Genomic DNA, 23,176 nt, shown 5'->3' with positions numbered 1-23,176 from the left:
GTCCTCCAGGCAGGCTCGTTGGTCGTTGTTTCTTACCCATTTCAATTACGTTCTGACTTACAGACCTGGGTCAAAGAATTCTAAAGCCGATGCGCTATCTCGCCAATATGAACCCTCTGCTTCAGTTGAACCACTTTTGTCTTCCATTGTACCCAAATGCAATATTATTGCTAATACCAGTCTCAAAATTCATTCTCCGCTACTTGACCAGATCTTGAAGTCACAACATCTAGCTCCCGGAAACACTCCTGAGGGAAGAAACTTTGTTCCTCCTGAACTTCAACTGGAGCTCTTACAATGTTTTCATGAAAGTAAAATAGCTGGTCATCCTGGTATTCGCAAGACATACTCTCTGATATCCAAGGATTTCTGGTGGCCTTCACTTCGAAAGGATATTGAGGAGTTCGTCGCAGCTTGTGAGACTTGTGCCAAGACTAAACTACCTCATGCATCCCCATGTGGCCTATTACACCCCTTGGACATTCCTGAGAAACCTTGGTCCTGTTTGTCCATAGACTTTATCGTTGATTTGCCTGCTTCCAAAAGACAGACTGTTATTCTCACGGTGGTGGATAGATTTACTAAGATGGCCCATTTCGTACCATTACCTAAACTTCCGACTTCTCCTGAATTGGCGGAGATTTTTGCGAGAGAAGTTTTTCGCCTACATGGGATTCCTTCAGAGATTGTTTCTGATAGAGGTTCTCAATTTGTCTCACGTTTCTGGAGATCCTTTTGTTCTCAAATGGGCATCAAATTGAACTTTTCCTCTGCCTATCACCCTCAGTCTAACGGAGCTGCTGAACGTACTAATCAAAAGATCGAACAGTATCTGCGTTGCTTTGTTTCCGAACACCAGGACGATTGGGTCGGTCTGATTCCTTGGGCGGAGTTCGCACACAATAACCTTGTTTGCGATTCAACTCGCTCTAGCCCTTTCTTCATGAACTATGGCTTTCATCCTTCGATTTTTCCTTCGGTTTCCTCTTCTCAGGGGATACCGTCGGTTGATGATCATGTCGCCAACCTGAAGAAATTATGGGATCAGACTCGACAAATTCTATTACATAGTTCCTCGCTGTTCAAGAAACACGCTGACAAACATAGAAGAGCGGCTCCTGTTTTTGTTCCTGGGGATAGGGTATGGTTGAGTACTAAGAATATTCGCCTAAAAGTTCCGTCCATGAAATTTGCTCCTCGCTACATAGGCCCTTACAGGGTTCTCACTCGTATCAATCCGGTTGCGTATCGCCTTGCTCTGCCACCTGCCTTACGCATTCCTAACTCTTTTCATGTCTCCTTGTTGAAACCCCTCATTTGCAACAAATTCTCCTCTAAGGTCCCCTCGCCTCGTCCTGTTCAGGTGGAGGGTCGGGAGGAGTACGAGGTCAGCTCCATCATTGACTCCAGAATTTCAAGGGGAAAATTGCAATATCTGGTCAACTGGAGGGGATATGGTCCTGAGGAGAGGAGTTGGGTACCTCAGGAGGACGTCCATGCTTCTCGCCTTCGCAGAGCATTTCACCTCCGCTTCCCATCTCGCCCCGGTTCATTCCGCCCGGTGGGCGTATCTGAGAGGGGGGGTACTGTCAGGGTACCTGAGGCCTCTACCTCTAAGGGAGGTAGAGACTTGGTGGTGTATCCGTCCAGGCGAGCTGTTTCCTCCGTTCCTCGCGGTTCATCCAGTCACTTAAACACCGGCCGCGAGGAATCCACGTCCTTTTCTAGCAGGACGCTCAATACGTGACGTCATGACGCTAGCACGAGCAATCTGTCACTCAAGTGTCCGATATCCAATCGGTACTTGTCAGAGGCGTGATTTCCATCCAGAGCCAGGGTATTTAAGCTTACTCCTTACTTCAGCTCATTGCCCTGTCGTGGTTCTAGCTTGTCTAGTCACTCAGTGCTCTGGTATTCTAGTTTGCTCTTTTGGTTTTGACTCGGCTCGTTGTACTACCCTGTTTCTCTGTTATCCCTTGACCCGGCTTGTCTCTCGCTTATCTGTCTTCTCGTTCCCTCGACCTCGGCTTGTCTCTGACTATTCTTTACTCTCGGTACGTTAGTCCGGCCATTCTAAGGCCCGGTATACGTACCTTTCCACTCTTTGTACTCTGCGTGTTGGATCCCTGTCCCGATCCTGACACAGACTGAGAGGAGGTGCTCACTGAGAGAGCACTTCCTGTCAGTCCAGCCAGGTACAGAAAACTGAAGCTCCTGTAGAGGGTCTGCTCCGCAACGCTACAAGACAGGTAGGAGGCACACCAGGAAGGGGAGTGTGACCGCTAAGAGAGTGGGGGGTGCACCAAGGGACAGAGAGGGGAGGGGAGAGAAAAACCAAGGGACAGGGAAAAGAGGGGGGAGGGGAGAGGAACACTAAGGGACGGGGAAGAGGGAGGAGCTGGTTAGGAGGCACATAGGTGAAGATGTTAATTTTAGAGGGGGGGGACGGAAAAATTCATCTTCGCCTATGTACCCAAAAATCCTTGCACCGGCCCTGCTTAAAACCCATCTCTTTAGGAAAGCGTATGGCCTCCCAGAGTAACCTCTGCCTGTCTCTTGCTCTCTCCTAAAGGGCAGCACACTACTCTCTCCTCCACCTCTGCTCTACTCCCACCTTATTTGATTGCTATTTCCTGTCCTAATGTGTTTTACACCCCACCTACTATAGTCTGTAAGCTCGTTTGAGTAGGATCCTTTTCAACCTATCGTTCCTGTAAGTTTTCTTGTAATTGTCCTTGTAACGGATCGACGAGCACCCCGACTGGGTACCTCCATTGAAGGATGCTTCTAGCGCTTCCTGAGGACTCCAAGCACTGCAGCAGACACCACAACCACCGAACCGGAGCAACATACGAATGCTCTCAAGCATATGAATGCTGTAAACTGCTGAACAGGAAAAGCATACAATCAGCTTACACTCCTGGCAATCAGCATACAATCCAAGTCCCACAATAACGAGACGACACTTCGTTATGAGGTCAAGCAGAACTGACTGTACTTGCACATACAGCCTCTTTTATTCACAATCCACCAACATAGTACTGCCCACAGGGTTTTTAAATACAACCAATCAATCCGTACAATACACACAGACACTCCCACACAAAATCCTCCCCTCTGCCTGTGATATGATTACTAAACACAATGGGTAATATAATTATCACAGGCAGAGAAATACAGTTTTTACAAAATATTAATAACTTCCAAAATATACATACATTTTCAGAATCAGCATGCTTGAAATATACACATACTCAAAAATCAGGGCAATCGGTTCAGAGGTTAAAAAGTTCATTGTATACGTACAGCTCAGTGTAACATTACAGCTCAGTGTGTCAGTACAGCTCATTGTATGATTACAGCTCAGTGTATCAGTACAGCTCATTGTATGATTACATCTCATTGTATCAGTACAGCTCAGTGTATCATAACAGCTTATTGTATCATTACAGCTTATTGTATCATTACAGCTTATTGTATCATTACAGCTTATTGTATTATGACAGCCCACTGTACCATTACAGCTCACTGTATTAATACAGTGTATCAGAGTTCATTGTATACGTACAGCTCAGTGTAACATTACAGCTCATTGTATAATTACAGCTCAGTGTATCAGTACAGCTCATTGTATGATTACAGCTCAGTGTATCATAACAGCTTATTGTATGATTACAGCTCAGTGTATCAGTACAGCTCAGCTCATTGTATAATTACAGCTCAGTGTATCATAACAGCTTATTGTATCATTACATTTCATTGTATTATGACAGCCCACTGTACCATTACAGCTCATTGTATTAAAACAGCCCAGTGTATTAGTTCAGCTCAGTGTGTCATTACAGCTTATTGTACCATTACAGCTCATTGTATTAATACAGCCCAGTGTATTAGTTCAGCTCAGTGTGTCATTACAGCTTATTGTACCATTACAGCTTTTGTATTAATACAGCCCAGTGTATTAGTTCAGCTCAGTGTGTCATTACAGCTGAGCTTATTGTACCATTACAGCTCATTGTATTAATACAGCCCAGTGTATTAGTTCAGCTCAGTGTGTCATTACAGCTGAGCTTATTGTACCATTACAGCTCATTGTATTAATACAGCCCAGTGTATTAGTTCAGCTCAGTGTGTCATTACAGCTTATTGTAAAAGTTATATGTCAAGGATTTTTTAAACTGTATTATCAACAATGGATGTAAACTCATTGTCCAGTTAAATCCAGTCTGAAATATAAATTTCTATGTGAATGCGTCAGACGGGAGCTGAGCGAGAGAATATAACAGAGTCATCATCAAACAGCCTTTATTTTGAGGGTGTCTGCTTCCATAATACAAGTGAATGCTCACATATTTACTGAGGCACATGACTGGGGTTACTATATGTTATTAGTTTGAATAAGTTACAATTAGTGCATCTTAAGGTGTCCATAGATATACCTGTAAATTAATTTGATCTATGCCAAATAAAGCAGGTAGAAGAAAAGGCCTAATAATATCCATGCCAGAGGAACACACCAGGAATGCTGCATTCTCTCAATTAGGTGACTTCGAATACATATAAAATATTGACATCTCCCATGTGAATAAGGATGGAGAATGTTTCGCTTTACCTTGCACTTGAACATTGGGGCCCTATATTGACACTTTATCGTTTCCAGAAACCCACACTTTCACTACAAGACACGGTCATTACTGTGTGAATCAATGTCACAAGAAAAGAGTGGAAACCAGCAGCAGCTCACGACATACACACCGGGGGAAATCACATTCAGCTCACTGGACTTTGGGATATAATGTCATTTTATTACTACAAGCTTGGACAGAGTGAGGGCTACATGAAGAACAGATCCTAGAAACCCCAAAACATTGGCCATTTGGGGAGCAGCATGTTCTCATGTTAAAATAGGATAAGAAGAAAATAGGATTTAATAGGAGAGATATGGGATGTTTAGATATTTTCAAAGCATAGAATTTGCAAATTATGACTTACTTCTGCTCTTCCAAAAAAAAAAAAAAAAAAGTTAAGAATTGAGACTATGAGCAACTTCTAAACGACCCCAGAAACCTTTAAAATGTTCACTAATCTATTTACTCTGAACTAGAACGCAAAAGCCACAATTAACATGTGTATTCAATTTTTGTAATCTAGTTTTGTGGTTTCACCATGCAGAATGGAGGAAATTGGTTTGACAGCTTTGACAGAACCAGGAAAAGGAGACTTCACAAAACATACAAAAGCAAAGAGTTTGGGAATGTTTTCTTTAGGACAGTTTATCAATTTACTTGGAGCCCCAGACCGCAGATTTGCTGCACAGACAGAGCCAAATTCTACTGTTATATTTCAATGAGTGCTCTTAAATCCCTCTTCTAGTGGATGATAAGCAGAAGGATTTATAGTGTCTAGGCTTGGTTGATGACATTTTAGGATATTTCTATCTACCTATCAAGATAGAGCATGTTTTAGAATCCCGTACCGCACGAATGATGATGCTGTAATGAATGGGTAATAATGCACAGATCGCCTCCATGCAGTCTGGGGATCCTAATAATAGTAGGACAGACTACATATCACCTGCTGCCATTTTAATAACAGTTACTGTCTCGGATGATAGCTTCTGGTGATTTCAGGTACTGTTGCAACACACATACAATATACAAAGGAAGACTATAGCATTAGGAGTACATTACGTGCCCTTCTAACAACCTAAGTTACCACCCTTCTGAATGTCTAGTGTCCCATTAACCTCTGTACATTATCCCCTTCACTACACTAAATATTAAAGGCACACTCCACACATTTAAAGCACTATAGCTTGCTAGGTGTTCTATGTGCCTGGAAACTGTAATTTTCATGACAGTTTATAAACGTGTCACTTGCCATAGAAATCAGCACTTTTATAATTGGGGCTGATACCTCTTAAACTAGCTCCACACAGCTAATAGAAGCAGCACACATGTTTCCCCCTTCTCAATGAGCTGTAATAGAGCTTATTAACAACAGGAAATCCACATTTGTTTGCACACACACTCCGTGAAAAGCCTCTGATTGATAGACTCCATAGCACAGATTAAAAGTCTTGTTTGGGGGAAAAGGGGAGGACTTGCAAAGGCTGCAGATGGCAGATCTGCAGCCTTTCTAAGCTGCCTTTCCATATACCACCAGAGATAACAGACAGGAAAAATAGATGTATGTTTTTTGGGGGAATATCTACTAAATGTACTAAATACAATTTCTCAATGAAACGTTCCTTTCATCGCCATATTTCACTAACGCTATCACCAAACATTAACCTCTACACTAGCATTATCACCTCCCCTATACTACACTAACACTCTCCTATACATTAACCTCTACACTAACATTATCACCTCTCCACTAACATTATCACCTCCCCTATACTACACTAACACTCTCCTATACATTAACCTCTACACTAACATTATCACCTCCCCTATACTACACTAACACTCTCCTATACATTAACCTCTACACTAACATTATCACCTCCCCTATACTACACTAACACTCTCCTATACATTAACCTCTACACTAACATTATCACCTCCCCTATACATTAACCTCTACACTAACATTATCACCTCCCCTATACATTAACCTCTACACTAACATTATCACCTCCCCTACACTAACACTCTCCTATACATTAACATCTACACTAACATTATCACCTCCCCTATACTACACTAACACTCTCCTATACATTAACCTCTACACTAACATTATCACCTCTCCTATACATTAACCTCTACACTAACATTATCACCTCCCCTATACTACACTAACACTCTCCTATACATTAACCTCTACACTAACATTATCACCTCCCCTATACTACACTAACACTCTCCTATACATTAACCTCTACACTAACATTATCACCTCTCCACTAACATTATCACCTCTCCTATACATTAACCTCTACACTAACATTATCACCTCTCCTATACATTAACCTCTACACTAACATTATCACCTCCCCTATACTACACTAACACTCTCCTATACATTAACCTCTACACTAACATTATCACCTCCCCTATACTACACTAACACTCCCCTATACATTAACCTCTACACTAACATTATCACCTCCCCTATACTACACTAACACTCTTCTATACATTAACCTCTACACTAACATTATCACCTCCCCTACACTAACACTCTCCTATACATTAACATCTACACTAACATTATCACCTCCCCTATACTACACTAACACTCTCCTATACATTAACCTCTACACTAACATTATCACCTCCCCTATACTACACTAACACTCTCCTATACATTAACCTCTACACTAACATTATCACCTCCCCTATACATTAACCTCTACACTAGCATTATCACCTCCCCTATACTACACTAACACTCTCCTATACATTAACCTCTACACTAACATTATCACCTCCCCTATACATTAACCTCTACACTAACATTATCACCTCCTCTACACTAACACTCTCCTATACATTAACCTCTACACTAACATTATCACCTCCCCTATACTACACTAACACTCTCCTATACATTAACCTCTACACTAACATTATCACCTCCCCTATACATTAACCTCTACACTAACATTATCACCTCCTCTACACTAACACTCTCCTATACATTAACCTCTACACTAACATTATCACCTCCCCTATACTACACTAACACTCTCCTATACATTAACCTCTACACTAACATTATCACCTCCCCTATACATTAACCTCTACACTAACATTATCACCTCCCCTACACTAACACTCTTCTATACATTAACCTTTACACTAACATTATCACCTCCCCTACACTAACACTCTCCTATACATTAACATCTACACTAACATTATCACCTCCCCTATACTACACTAACACTCTCCTATACATTAACCTCTACACTAACATTATCACCTCCCCTATACTACACTAACACTCTCCTATACATTAACCTCTACACTAACATTATCACCTCTCCACTAACATTATCACCTCTCCTATACATTAACCTCTACACTAACATTATCACCTCCCCTATACTACACTAACACTCTTCTATACATTAACCTCTACACTAACATTATCACCTCCCCTATACTACACTAACACTCTCCTATACATAAACCTCTACACTAACATTATCACCTCCCCTATACAACACTAACACTCTCCTATACATTAACCTGTACACTACACTGGCACTGTAGATTAACAGCCAACACCACCATAACATGTACATTGATACGAACTCTAACATAAAAATATCAAGTACTATAAATACAAAAAAGATAATGGAATGGAAAACTGTGTATTATGGGAAAATAATGCCATCTGGGGCTCTTGCTGTTGTGGTTTATTACGAAGTCTCCAGAATCCCTTGATGGTGTTATCCCATAATGCATTCTTAGCCATTATGTAAAAAATGCTTTACCTTTCTCAGAGCGTACCGTCCACAAAGCTGAAATGCTTTCCAGTCAAACACCACCCTTTAGATTATTTAAGCTAAATCACATATTTTGCATTTCAAGGGATCATTTTTAGGAGAGATTTGGAGAATAAAATTAAACTCACTAGCACTTTATGAATCTACACCTGGAGACTGGATTCTATCTTATTACAGAACCTTGAGTTAAAAACACATTCCTGTAAAATCTTAGCATGACAAGCACTCGCACAAGAATGTGTAGGTGAGAGGCTCCAACATCTTCCACAGCGCAGAGCAAATCACAGACAAATGCTAGACAGACACAGAAAGCTGTGTAACAGTAATAATAATAGTAACACAAATTATGATAATGTTTAAAATTGGAGGAACAGTAATATTGGTTAATCAACGCTCAGGGACGTGGACAGTCAAGACTGTTTGTATATGCTCTTTATTTTTGAGGTCATAAAGGAATTTACTTAATAATGTAATTGAAACAGGCACAGCCATTGACACAGCACCTTCCCAGCTTGCCAGTGCTACAGAAAGAGACAGAGACAGAGACGTGAACTATGACAAAGCACCTTCCCAGCCTGTCAATGCTACAGAAAGAGACCGCGAAATGGACTATGACAAAGCATCTTCCCAGCCTGTCACTGCTACAGAAAGAGACTGACATGGACTATGACACAGCACCTTCCCAGCTTGCCACTGCTACAGAAAGAGACAGAGATATGGACTATGACAAAGCACCTTCCCAGCCTGTCAATGCTACAGAAAGAGACAGAGACATGGACTATGACAAAGCACCTTCCCAGCCTGTCACTGCTACAGAAAGAGACAGAGACATGGACTATGACACAGCACCTTCCCAGCCTGTCACTGCTACAGAAAGAGACAGAGACATGGACTATGACACAGCACCTTCCCAGCCTGTCAATGCTACAGAAAGAGACAGAGACATGGACTATGACACTGCACCTTCCCAGCCTGTCAATGCTACAGAAAGAGACAGAGACATGGACTATGACACAGCACCTTCCCAGCCTGTCAATGCTACAGAAAGAGACAGAGACATGGACTATGACACAGCACCTTCCCATCCTTTCAATGCAAAAAAGGAGACATGTACTATGACATAGTACCTAGTATCTTGTCAATGCTACAGAAAGAGACATAGACTATGACAAAGCACCTTCCCAGCCTGTCAATGCAACAGAAAGAGACAGAGACATAGACTATGACAAAGCACCTTCCCAGCCTGTCAGTGCTACAGAAAGAGACAGAGACATGGACTATGACACAGCACCTTCCCAGCCTTTCAATGCAAAAAAGGAGACATGTACTATGACATAGTACCTAGTATCTTGTCAATGCTACAGAAAGAGACATAGACTATGACAAAGCACCTTCCCAGCCTGTCAATGCAACAGAAAGAGACAGCGACATGGACTATGACACAGCACCTTCCCAGCCTAGCAATGCTACAGAAAGAGACAGACATGGACGATGACATAGTATCTAGTATCTTGTCAATGCAACAGAAAGAGACAGAGACATGGACTATGAAACTGCACCTTCCCAGCCTGTCAATGCAACAGAAAGAGACAGAGACATGGACTATGACACAGCACCTTCCCAGCTTGTCACTGCTACAGAAAGAGACAGAGACATGGACTATGACACTGCACCTTCCCATCTTGCCAGTGCTACAGAAAGAGACAGACATGGACTATGACACTGCACCTTCCCAGCCTGTCAATGCTACAGAAAGAGACAGAGACATGGACTATGACACTGCACCTTCCAAGCCTGTCAATGCAACAGAAAGAGACAGAGACATGGACTATGACACTGCACCTTCCCATCTTGCCAGTGCTACAGAAAGAGACAGACATGGACTATGACACTGCACCTTCCCAGCCTGTCAATGCTACAGAAAGACAGAGACATGGACTATGACAAAGCACCTTCCCAGCCTGTCAATGCTACAGAAAGAGACAGAGACATGGACTATGACACAGCACCTTCCCAGCTTGTCACTGCTACAGAAAGAGACAGAGACATGGACTATGACACTGCACCTTCCCATCTTGCCAGTGCTACAGAAAGAGACAGACATGGACTATGACACTGCACCTTCCCAGCCTGTCAATGCTACAGAAAGAGACAGAGACATGGACTATGACACAGCATCTAGTATCTTGTCAATGCTACAGAAAGAGACAGAGACATGGACTATGACAAAGCACCTTCCCAGCCTGTCAATGCTACAGAAAGAGACAGAGACATGGACTATGACACAGCATCTAGTATCTTGTCAATGCTACAGAAAGAGACAGAGACATGGACTATGACACAGCACCTTTACAACCTTTCCATGCCATAGAAAGAGGCATGGACTATATCACAGCATCTTTGAAAAAGAGATCTAAGGCATCGATGCAAAAGGTTTTTATATATTTATTTATTTTAAACATACTTGTTACACCTTACTGAGAATTTACTTAAGAACCTTAGTATGAACTTACACGAGTGATTTTCAAAGAGCAAAGGACAAATTAATTAAAAGGAAAAAAAAATACCGTACTTAAAAAAAGGTATGGAACTAAACCGGATAGAATGAGTCGAATACCTGGAACACAGTGTGGGATACAAAGAGCGACATTCCTCTCAATTTACCAACCCCCGGCAAGCCAAAAGGACCATCTATATCATTCAGGAGTTTAATATAGTGAATCTATTAACTCAAGTGGCAGCAACATTTGGTTCTATCACTTACATGTTTCAGATAAATATAAGAATGCAACTGCTACAAACTCATTGCTGGTAGATTCAAAAGACCAAATGAAATGAAAAAGTCTAAACAGTTAATACTTCAAAAAAGCAGGAACATTATAAAATGCCAGCAGAATCTTTTCTTAAAATTGCCATTCAAACAAAATGTATACTTCATATTAAAGGATATATTTACTCTTTCTTTCTAATATCCTTCCAACCATTGCAGTGGCGTTCTCTCATTCTTCCAATTAAGACAAGACGGCTAATCAATCAGGGTTATTTATTTAAGGATTAAAACGAAAGAAAGGTACTCTGTTGCATCCAATATTGAACGCACGGTAATTGCTGGTAATAAGTAACGGCACAGCACAAGCCTTTTACCTTCTGGTTTGTTTTCAAGGTCAAAAAAAGGTTGTTTTTTAAAATAACCACCGTCAAGAAGCTAAACAGCAAAGCGACTGCGAACTATACAAGAAAAGCCCCTTTAAATTAAAAAAATATAGAGAGAATTCGGTTTTGTTAAGCCAGCCTTTAAAATGAAGAAAGGATAAAAAGAGACTTTTGAAGCTTTTACAATTGTTGCTGAGTAATTAACTCTTGGCTGGTCCATAAATAAACCACAATCATTCGATGTGTAAACAGAGTGCCTATTGTATTTTAACAACCTTGCTTTAATTTGCTCGATGTAAGAAAACCGTTATACCGTCAGCGTTTTCAGTCCATTCTGGGTAATTGCTTTCTCGGGGTACACATTTTTGCAATTAAAGCAATTTCTTGAAAAAAGGTGAAATATAAGAAAATCCAATTAAAATGATGGTATATTTTTAAAGTAACACTTTTGGAAATGTATTTTGTGCCACAGTGCTGTATAAAAACAGTTCACATCCTAAATCCATTTCTTCTGTTTTGCCATAAACAACAAAAGATTATATTTAAAATTATGTTTTTTTTTTAAAATAAATACTCTGAAGTTAAAAAAATAAATAAAAAATTCCTGTGGAAATTATTAAGAAACAGCAAAACATAAAGTTCAGCAAGTAATTACATATTTTAATGAAAATATCGAAATAGTTCTGTTTTAATGTCGTAGATCTACTACATTCCTAAATTGAGATATAAAGCCTATATATCACAATAAAACATCACAAACAAAACATTTAATTGGTTTATTCCTCCTTTGTAAACACAGGAAGTTTTTTCATGGTTTTGTGATGCTTGGAGCAAATTGCAAGAGCAACAAAGTGTTAAACAGAGGCACCTGACAAACTACTGCTAAAGCGGTCATTGAGAGAACCATGTATTCCACAATGCTCCCAATTCCCTCCCAGAATGCAATGCAGTCAGTCACCCTCGATAACATTGCTTAATAAGCAGTATGCCTATGAAACAATCTTTCTAACCTTTAATCTACATATTGGCTGCAATGTCACTAGCCAGGTGCATTGATTCCATGTATAATTGTATAAATATGCTGGCGCTTTTTAAATCGCAGTACACAATGAAAAAAACGGTCTGTGCTGAAGTGAGATGCTCCTGAAACCCTAAAATAATGGGTGCAGACATATTTTGGAGTATTAAATAACAGTAACTAGTTAAGATTAATGCTTGATTTCAATAAAAATAGAAAAGTGCTGCTAATCTTTAATTTTAACTTTTGCAACTTTGACAGAAAAAAAGCTAAACAAAATGCTTTCAGAATATGGTAAAACGCTGACATATTTATGATGACTTGGTGCGGTGTTTGTCAGGCTACCCAGTACTTACTGCTACGGCACTGAACGAAAGATTGGTACAGGACCCTGGTTAGGGCTCCCTCTACGGATTCTATATAAAATGCATCTCTCGTTGGTATATCGATCAGGACAGCCTGAGCAATCACATGGGCAAAATAAAACAATACATAAAAAGCACATTTTATTCCTAAAATTTATGCATTTTCTACTTTGTTGTAATAGGTTGAAATAGTTTACGAGGAAAATAAAAATTCTAAGGCCAACCCAGGGGCGTAGATACAGAACATTAATCCTTCACCTCTCTGCAAACTGCCTGCATAATGACTGTCATTTTGAGATTATTGCAGTTTCCTCCCTCAATATACACAGCTATATGAAGCATAAGCCAAATTCTAGATTTGCCTAAATACATGCCAAATTCAGAAGTTTAGATTTCATTGCACTTTTTACATCAAGCATTTTATTTTACTTTGTCCTTCCCCAAATTTACTTTGAGAAACCAGAAATGATCCCCGGACTAAAATTTTATTTTATAACCAAAATAAATGTAGACTTGAGACTTACAATTTGTTTGATACACAAATCTTCAGACCCTGCATTTTTGAGCCAAAGCAGACACCACTAAAGCGTTCGTGCATTAACTTTCCATGTGCACAATCCTGCATTAAAACAGATGTGTGCACATACGTTCTCAGGACTCGCAATAATCCTCGAGTAAAACCTCAAAATACTAGAATTTTTTAAAATATATATATAGCATTATATGTGACCAATTGGAGACAAAGTAGGAAATGAGAGGAAGCCGGATCACGACTAGAAGTATTTAATCAGAATATTTTACCCAAAAGGTTGAGAATTTTCATTGAACTAGTTGGAAGGCCTGTTTTATCATATACTTGTGGAGGGCGATGACATAACTTATTATTTTCACCATTTTAAAGAAGGAACCCTTCACAAAAAATTTAAAAAAAATAATGATTTTCAACAAAATTGTGTAGTTATGTTTTTAGGTCGGAATATCATCTAGCATAAACGTCAGGCAACATTTTACTAAAATACATGTATGTACTGGTTTTATTTATAGACATAATACAACAACTTTAATACAAAGCACAAAAGTGTGCCATAGACATTCAAACAATATTACTTTTATTCATTGCTCTCATACATTCTGAAGCATTTACGCATTGATTTAATATTGTTAGATAACCTTTCCAAATAATGAAATATTTTTGGGAAAACATTTCAAATTATTTAACGTAATGAAAAATATTACAATTGTGTAATATTTCTATATTTTTATTTATTGTTTTTTTTTTATTATATATTTTTTAATATATAAATATCAATATGTTGGAAAATCATTTAAAAAGTTTATCCAACAATATTAAATCATTTGGAAAGCTTATCCCACACTATTAAATGTGTACCTTAATTAGATTAAATTGATCATGGTAATAAATAATGATACACGTTTTAAAAGCCCTACCAAATAAAGGGCAACTTTAATTTTAGATGTAAAAATCTGAGAAACAGAATTCTAACATTCGTAAAGAAAGGATTGTACTTGTCGCGTGTTAAATTCATTTCAGTGTATGAGTTACAGAGGATGAGCCTTAAAGCCTTAAGGACAAAAGTCCATTAATCAGTAAAACATAAAGAGATGGCATTCGTAAAGGATGCCGCCGTTTCCAAATAAGTTTTACTATTTTTCATCCTTGCTGCAGTGAAAGCTTGGTAGTTATCCCATGGGAACCCTGGAATATTGCTGGATGAAGAATCAATGAAATGCATCGGGAGAAGAGACACCAGCAGACATTTGCCAGGACCGATGCAGTCTTTATGCACTGTGTTTTATACTGAATTGGTACTTGGTTACAAAAGTGCATTCCTGATTTCCATAAATAAATTATCTTGTGTTTGATATATTACACCATCTGCATTTTTCATTTTTTGTTATGGCTACCACAGAGCAACTGATATTCCTAAGGCACAGTTTGGTGCACTAATCAAGCTGAACTGCCCGCACATGTACCCCCACTTCAGTGTGATACGAATGCATGACGTTACAGAGGGAAATATTTAATGGAGAGCTGCAAATTAACAAATTAATTGATCCTTATTTACGTTTCACATTTTTGTTATAAACATGTTCAAAATGGTCTTTAAAACACATTTTAGCTGCCAAGAATAAACTTGTAAATTAGATAAAATCACAGGGTCTGATTGTACACATAGCTTGGTACTGGTTCCGCACATAATTTTTAAAGGTACACTCCAAGCACCATAGCAACTTGTGCTCCTTGGAAAAGATATAGAGCAAGAGGCTTATTTGACCCTGCCAACTTCCTAAGCTCAGTTGTTTTAACAGTAGTCATCTTTAAAAATCACAAAGCTAGAATAAGCATTTTCTTACAGACATAAGACGAGGAAGGAATGACCTTATCTGCGTGTGTGTAATAGTTGACACGCACATACCGCCTGCACCAATACCTTGCCTAACTGGCTCTGACTGAGAGCACAAGCACCAGCTGAACATATGTACAACTGACAACTCACGAGAAAACTGTGCACAGCAGCACTATTTAATAACGGTCAGTGGGGCACGCTATCGGCTAAATCTGCAAGCCCGCTTATGTTATGCCATGAACAGAACTAATGTCAAGCAGCTACAGATTCCAGAAAGCCTTGCTGGGCAGGTGTTTATGGTATAAGATCCCCATATACAATAATGAGATTTTATAAAGCGGCAGTCAATTACACCGCATAGCACAATATAGCAGGTTTACAGACTCGCTGATGCAAAATAAAAATTACACAAAGTGTTACCATAATCTTAAAGTAAACTATTTACATAATTTTTTCCCCACACACCAAAAGGGATGGACCGAGTAATTGTTAAAGAGCACCTATGATGGTACCAACTACCATGATAATAAACATGTAGCTTCCGTACGTTAGGCTTAAGATAACTGCGCATCTGGTCATAAAGACACTTAAACAAGAGCAAGCTAGGCACATGTGTCTAGGCAGATGTTATAGACTAATCTTTCTGCCAGGCAAAGTACGGCAGACAGGAGAGTGCTAGAAATGGATGATTGTGAATAAACATGCTATCAAGATATTAGAACAGGAAAATAATATCACAGGAGCCAACCGATCGCGTAAAAAGCACACTAAATACAAACTTAAAGCATCAGCCCCACGTGAGCATTGAGGCCAGGAGAAGCATGGTACCCATTCTCCAAATGCTGATAGGATGCTCAGGACTATGCCCACCAAACAGCACTGCTTATTCTGCATTTTTTGGGAGCACCAGACCCCCAGAGTGTTCCTCTACCAACCCCAGGCACTGACACAGTTCAGCACAATTGTTTCCGTATCTGATCACGCTCAGTGACCCGAACAGTGTTCCGGGAATCTCTCTCCGAGTGCTGTATAGTAGCTGCCTCCCAAATAAGTGTGCCATGCTGAGAGATTCGGCCCTCGTTGGACTGAGGCCCAGATGGGTAACGGCTTTTCTCCAAACTGTGTCTCCTTGAACAAGATCTTCTCTTCTTTTTCTCCGACGTCTCACCTTTGGTGCTGCAGTAATGGTGGGCGGGACCCGGGTCACAAGTTTTACTCCAGCAGTAATCTTGAAATGCAGTCCTCAGATGTGCAGTTACTCAGTGTGCAGCCTTACACAGCTTATATGGGTAAAGAGTGAGCTCCTCAGTGGGGAGTAAGATAACCCCACCGGTCCAAAGGGAGTGGGACAGGGCCCAGAAACAAGCTAAATCTTGTCAAAGGAGCAGTAGTAGGCCGCTGAGGCTTGCAGTATTGGCTGCTAGGACTTTTACTTTTCCGACCTGAACAGTTTGCATAAAATGGCTTATTGGAGGTCAAGAGACAGATTTGCTGCTGATAGTTTTTAGAGATTTAGTCAACTAAAACTAAAACAATTCAAATGACTAAAATACGACTAAAACTAAAATGGCTATTTAGTCCAAGGACTATGACTAAAACTAAATTTACATTTGCCGCCAAAATTAACACTGGTGCCAAAGAACTGATTCTCAGGGAGAGCAGGAAAGACCTACTATCGGCGGCCCTCCTGCACTTCAAGCATACCAAATACTTTGCACGCACTTTGGTTGCTATGGTTACTCCCTAGCTGACTCCGCTAGCACTTTCAAAGCAATATAGGAGAAGAATCAACGTCACTCTGTTCACATGCTGGCAATGAAGCCAGAGTGTTGGTGTCACAGAGGAGACAGGCCCTCCTTGGGAAAGAGTCCCTGGGAAAAGCAATTTAAAGAAGAGAGCAGGCTAAGTGTAGGCCGACCCTCGGGTGGGTGTTACCATAGTGCAACAAATGGAAGTAAGGTGACATGGGCAAACTGGATTGAGTTTATATCTTAATTTTAATTGAATACATCATTTATGGGTAAGATAAATGATGCACTCAGTACATAAGTGGGAGCGGATTAATAAAGGAACACTCCAAGCACCATAACCACTACAGGCCTACCCCCTAAAAGAAACATATCCAAGGTATACCTCATTTGCATCCCTTTTACTTTTATTAACAGCTTATAAATGCCACATTTACTTGATGCTTTATTGCAGGAATATTAATACTGCTAACATATGGATGTCAGGTTTAATTTTCCAGATAGGAATCCATTTTTTTTTTTTTTTTTTTAATGCTGACATTTATTTAAAGAACGAATTCAAACAATCACTGCAGTGAACTGAAAACCAAATTGCAGATTCTAGATTAAAAATAGCCAGTGTATGTCTAAAGCTAAGGAGAAGCCCCTTTTAGGATACTAGTAAAGTACACTTTAGGGCAAACAAGCCAATTTAGCACAGACCTCTGATTAACTACCTCCCAGAATGTCAGCCTCTAATGAACTGCTTGATTGCGACATGTTGGTGAAACAGACTGTGTTTGGTCCGATAAAAGCCCAAACCCACGATTCTGTATTTTTCCTCTAGTGTTATAGGGATCAACTGTGAAATGTGGAGCACAGCCCTTAATCTGTAAATAAGGAACGGGCTTCGCAAACTCATATAAAGACTAGAGGTCCTTTTTTTACCTGCGTACATACCGTTTGAGCGATGGATACATGTGTGCTGGTTATCACTGAGGAAGAAGCCGTCTTTACATTGACATTCATAGCTGCCCATGGCATTAACGCAGATCTGCTGACATCCGCCATTATTATCACGGCATTCATCTACATCTGTTGTGTAAAAAAATAAATCCAATTAGAAATGAAAAGGACTGAGCAGAATTATGACCACTTGTCCAATGATAAAAACAAATGGTGGGATTTTTTTGGCAATTCTAAATTAATTGGGAAAATCTCGACCAGACAGTGTAAGGGTGTGCGTCATTCTTTCAGAGTCAGTAAGTAACACCACTGTAACTACCAAGATAATCACAGATGATGTTCAATAACATTTACAATGCTTTCAACATGCACAGAACATGTCGTAATCTACACAGCTATTTGGAGAACAAGCATAGTCACATAAATGGATGGATGCACGCATGGACAGAGACACCACACAAACCCCACACACATTCATGCAACACATGCATCAAACTAGCTGTACTCACGCTCACACATGGATGCAAAGAGAAGTACTTATCCTCCAACTTGCATGCATATACATGTGCTTACTCTCATACATACGTACACATAGTTTGCACAAGGGCGCAAAGAGAAAAGCATGTAGAGAGAGTTCTAATATCCCCAGTTCGAAGGAATACCATAATTAGGTGATAATTCATTATGATGACATCATCTCTGAATTCAAAATTAATAATCATGTTATAGGAACAGGCAGGCACACACCCACTTGAATTTACCAGGTGATACAAAAAAATATATACTTTTTACACATATACAAAAATAAAAATATTTTTCCACATATATATATATTTTATTTTTTTTAAATAAATTGTTTACGTAGCACATTCAACATAACATATTTGTACAGCAGAAAGATGCAGTACTAACTTATTTCATTGTTACAGTCCCAGGTACGTCTGCCAATGCATTTATATCTGCCTGCACAGTCTATTTCCATTCTGCCCCCCCCCCTCCCCTCCCCTCCCCCCCCCCCCCCCCCCCACTCCCCTCACTTTCCTGCTCAGTAAATCTAGAATCATGCCTATGGGATCAACATCTAACATAAAAGGGCATCATGGGGTGAAAGGCTCTTTATAGAGTTCCTGATTTGTACAGAACAGCATGTTTCAATTACCAGAGTCATAACCTCCTACAATGTCAGCTTGTTTAATGAACGGAGGGAAATCCCAATGTACCCTGTCTGCATTGTCATTTTAATAAGAAAATCGATTTTAAAAGTGCATTCTTAAATATTGTGCTACATTTGCTACTGATGACTTGGCCGTCTTGCTTTACAAGTTCCCATTTTACTCTCGTCGTTCACAGATGAGTCTCATACAGAGTAATAATGTTAATCTGCAAACACTGGGACGGATTTCCAATTATAACGACCCCAGGGTGACATTGAAACCTTTTAAAAGCTCGTAAGACTGCAATGTACTCTGGCTTCTGTGTTAGCTAAAGGAAAATGGGGAAGAGCCAGCTTATAATGATCACTTCTCAATCTTCACTCAAAAACGCCTCATTAACCACAACTGCCCCGGGGGACACAGGCTCCTACACCAATAAACTCCTGCCGAACCATTTTTTAACCTACGGAAACCAAAAGGACACACAGCGGCAACTTTAATGGGGTGTTATTTGGTAAATAGTAAATAGTGAATTGAAATGCACAACTACAAAATTAAGGCCAAAAAGAAAGATGGAAATAAAAACTCAAACATGGTTGTGTTTCCAATTTTGTTATTAATTTTGAAAATTATAAAAAATAAATCCTTTTTTTTTTTATTTATTTTTTTAAGGTTGTCATGAAAAAATTGGTAGAACAGTTTGGAAATTATATTTTATACCATGACACCACCACCTATGTTGCTGCACAGTAGTGACAGCTAACCCAAGGGGCCTTGTGTAACATGTCAATTTATGGAACAATCTGTTACACCACGTTTATCCATCACTGATCTAGATACAAACACACATTACACTCAAACAGTAAATGAGGCCAGTTAAACATTTACTGTTACTGAAAAGTCAAATGTCATGTATGATAAAGGTTACCTTAACAGCCTTGCAAAAAAAGTAAAAGTAAAATTCCTAACATAATCAATAAGGGGGAAAAAAATCAACGAATTACATTGCAAGTGTCTTCTTGTCCCTCGGTAATATTTTACAATAAATGCAAAGTTTCCCGCTCATTAGTAAGCTGTTCCCATATGTTTTCTCCATTGTAAGAATGTATTCACACATTTTATGTACTTTTATATCTGCAGCCTTTCCAGAGGATGAAAACAACTCACTGAACTGCTAGTCTCCCGACCCTATGCTTTAGCAAAGGAATCTCAGAAAATCTGACATCTAAGTCAAACAAAAATAATGGAAGCAAAAACCATACTGCTAATCGGCATATTAATTAGCTAATTAGCCCTCGTTTAAATAATGCCAGGAAACATCGCAGTGACAACAGTTTTTCTTGGGCTCGGCCCAGGAATCCCACCAGTCTCATTTGTATACAGCACCTTTTTAAATCCCACAAGAACAGTTCAAACCAGTGCCAACGTTAAAAAATAAATAAATAAAAATAACACACACAAAAAAAAAAGCCCTAAGTGTATGATTTCAGAAAAAAACAACCAACTGAATTATTCTTTAAAATGCCCATTCATTCTAACCCACGCGATGGAGTCAGACTGCTAAACAATCCACGCTCTAAATCTTGAGGCGAGGAGGAATCCAATAAGTTAACAAAACTTTTAAATGTGTTGGTGAAACCTCGAATACTGAAAGGGTTTGAACTCCTTTTTATAGAAACAAATCTTTTTTTAGCATTTTTACGCAGATCCGCAAACATCTGTGCACAGCAGCTATGGGGACAATTATTTTTTTATTCTGCTTTAATGTTGCAATCTCACAGAACAAAAACACTGCACTTGTGTTTCTAACAACAACGTGCGAAGCGGCGGCAGATTCAGATCATGATCATCCGGTTTGCCTTCTGTTTTCTGATGATACATAAACCTAACAGGAAATATCCTAACAGAGAGTCAGGGATTGCTCATGTTTGGAGAATGTCTAACAGTACTATGTTCACTCAACCTGCTAAAAAAAAAGATTTTTTTTTTTTTTCAAATTATAGGAGATGAAGACCAATGATAATCGGATTCATAAACTGCACGTTCTTAAAGGAACACTATAGCGTTAGGAATACAAATACGTATTCCCAACGCTACAGATCCCTAGTCACTGTTTAGTCATTTGCGGCGAATAAATTGTTAATTAACCATTTATTTGCCAACCTTAACCGGCACTGGTGACCTCTCCTCCTGCAATAATGTCAGCTGCCGAGTGGAGCCGAATGTGCATGCTCAGAAGTGTGCGCGCATTCAAACCCGCCCATAGGAAAGCATTACTCAATGCTTTCCTATGGGGATCTTTTTTTAAACTCGACTTAGTGAGGACGTCAAATAAGTGCATTTACTCAGTGTAATCGCGGAAGCGGCCTCTAGTGGCTGTCTCCCTGACATTCTGGATTAACCCTGCAGCTGGTAAAGCCACCTTCCTGCCTTTTTGCATGTTGGAATGTCTGTTATTTGTTAAGAGTAACCATGATTCTAGTTGTGTTCTAGCCATAGTAAATATCAAGGTGGGTGAGATTGGGGTAAAGAGGACAGGGATAGACATGAGAAGTGACAAAAAAGCACAAAGTTATAGATTCTATTGTCTTACACACTAGAAGTAGTTTTAAAGAAAGGGGATAAAATAAAGAGTATTGGTGAAATAGACGGCAGTGAGTTGCAGTAAGGGATACATGAGCATAGAGGAGGATAAACGACATTGAGTGTGATGAGTGTGTCGAGGAAGTCCATAATTAGACTAGTAGCAGTGAAGCGATTAAAGTTGCTGTAGTGAAAGTCAGTTTTGTGGCAGAGAAAGGGATGTTTTAAACATTAGGAAAAATGGCAGGTTTAGAATGTACTTTTGAATTCTTTATTTTTCTTGTGTATGTAAAGACAGTTAACATTTTGTCTTGCGATGCCACAACAGCATTAGCAAGCCGATTAGGAACAATAGATTTGACATGGCATGCGATTTGACAGCACATTTTTATATGAATATCAGGCTAACGTTGGTACAGTTATGTCTAAATAACTAAAGGTTATGATAAGTCAAGCTTAGTCACATGTACCGTTGATTGTAAGCATTTGCAACAAGATTAATAAAACAAGCTAAATACAAGCTGAGTAACGATGTCTATGGTAAAGGTACTCGTTGAGGTTTGCAGGCTTGGACTATGGAGCATGCCGTGCTCCTGAGGGGTATAAGAGAGAAAGATATCTACACCGGTCGTCAGCATTACACATTGTCTAGGGTGCGTGAAGGCAAGTAGAAATAATTGGGTCGGTAGTTTCTAGCTGTTAGGTTGAGGAACTATCCTGTTTCAGTATGCTCGGCTGTATGTATAAGTAAAACTTATCAAGTAGCTTGCAAGATGTAATCCCTAGTACAGTCTGCTTCAGTGCCAAGTCTCAGGTGCGTTTATTTAAAACAGATTTAGGTTCTTGTGTCTAAACTTATGTCAGTATGTAAGCTAGGCAAGGTGCATCAGGCTTGATAATGCTAAATAAGGTAAGATTGTGAGTAGGCATGCTATGTTAACCGGGAGTATACTATCGAGCAAGAGTTGCCTCAGTGGTACATATACCCCTGGTGCCCACCGACAGAACACGTTACATGGTAAGCGCAACTAAGGCAGTCGTCTTGTGTGGGTTGGAGTGCCCGAAGGGGCATGACGCCCAGGCCCCAACTCTAGCAGGGTGTGCTGCGTGCAGGGAGTAGCAGGCAAGGGCAGAGCACCCGCGCAAGTCACCCCCTCCCCCATCATTGCACGCCTTCAGCCTATACCCACAGTGTCTATGAGAGAGTCTAATTGTGAGGCAGGGCCCCTGCACTCCAGCGCTGGCCCTGGTCCTCAGCGAGTGTCCTTTTACAGTTCCCTCTGCGCTAGTTACTCTCTGCTCCCTGATCACAGTTCCCTGATCACAGTAATGAGTTCGGTGTGGATCCGTCCAAGAATGTGGAAAGGGTGTCGGGGTTAT

At 39.9% G+C, this 23,176-nt stretch overlaps 1 protein-coding gene across 5 annotated transcripts in view; it reads right to left on the bottom strand.

The window, feature by feature from the left end:
• Positions 1 to 23,176, bottom strand: part of SCUBE1 (signal peptide, CUB domain and EGF like domain containing 1) — a 269,114-nt gene that overhangs the window by 166,387 nt on the left and 79,551 nt on the right. For 4 of the 5 annotated variants that reach the window (XM_063446711.1, XM_063446714.1, XM_063446712.1 and 1 more), the window contains exon 4: positions 18,054 to 18,188. In XM_063446711.1, the coding sequence (XP_063302781.1) occupies positions 18,054 to 18,188 (135 nt within the window). Of the gene's footprint in view, positions 1 to 18,041; positions 18,189 to 23,176 lie in introns of all 5 variants that reach the window. The other variant, XM_063446713.1, reaches the window with a different exon arrangement.

Source organism: Pelobates fuscus, chromosome 3 (genome assembly GCF_036172605.1).
Source record: "Pelobates fuscus isolate aPelFus1 chromosome 3, aPelFus1.pri, whole genome shotgun sequence".
NCBI classification, from domain to species: domain Eukaryota; kingdom Metazoa; phylum Chordata; class Amphibia; order Anura; family Pelobatidae; genus Pelobates; species Pelobates fuscus.
This window is presented reverse-complemented; position numbering and strand designations above follow the sequence as displayed.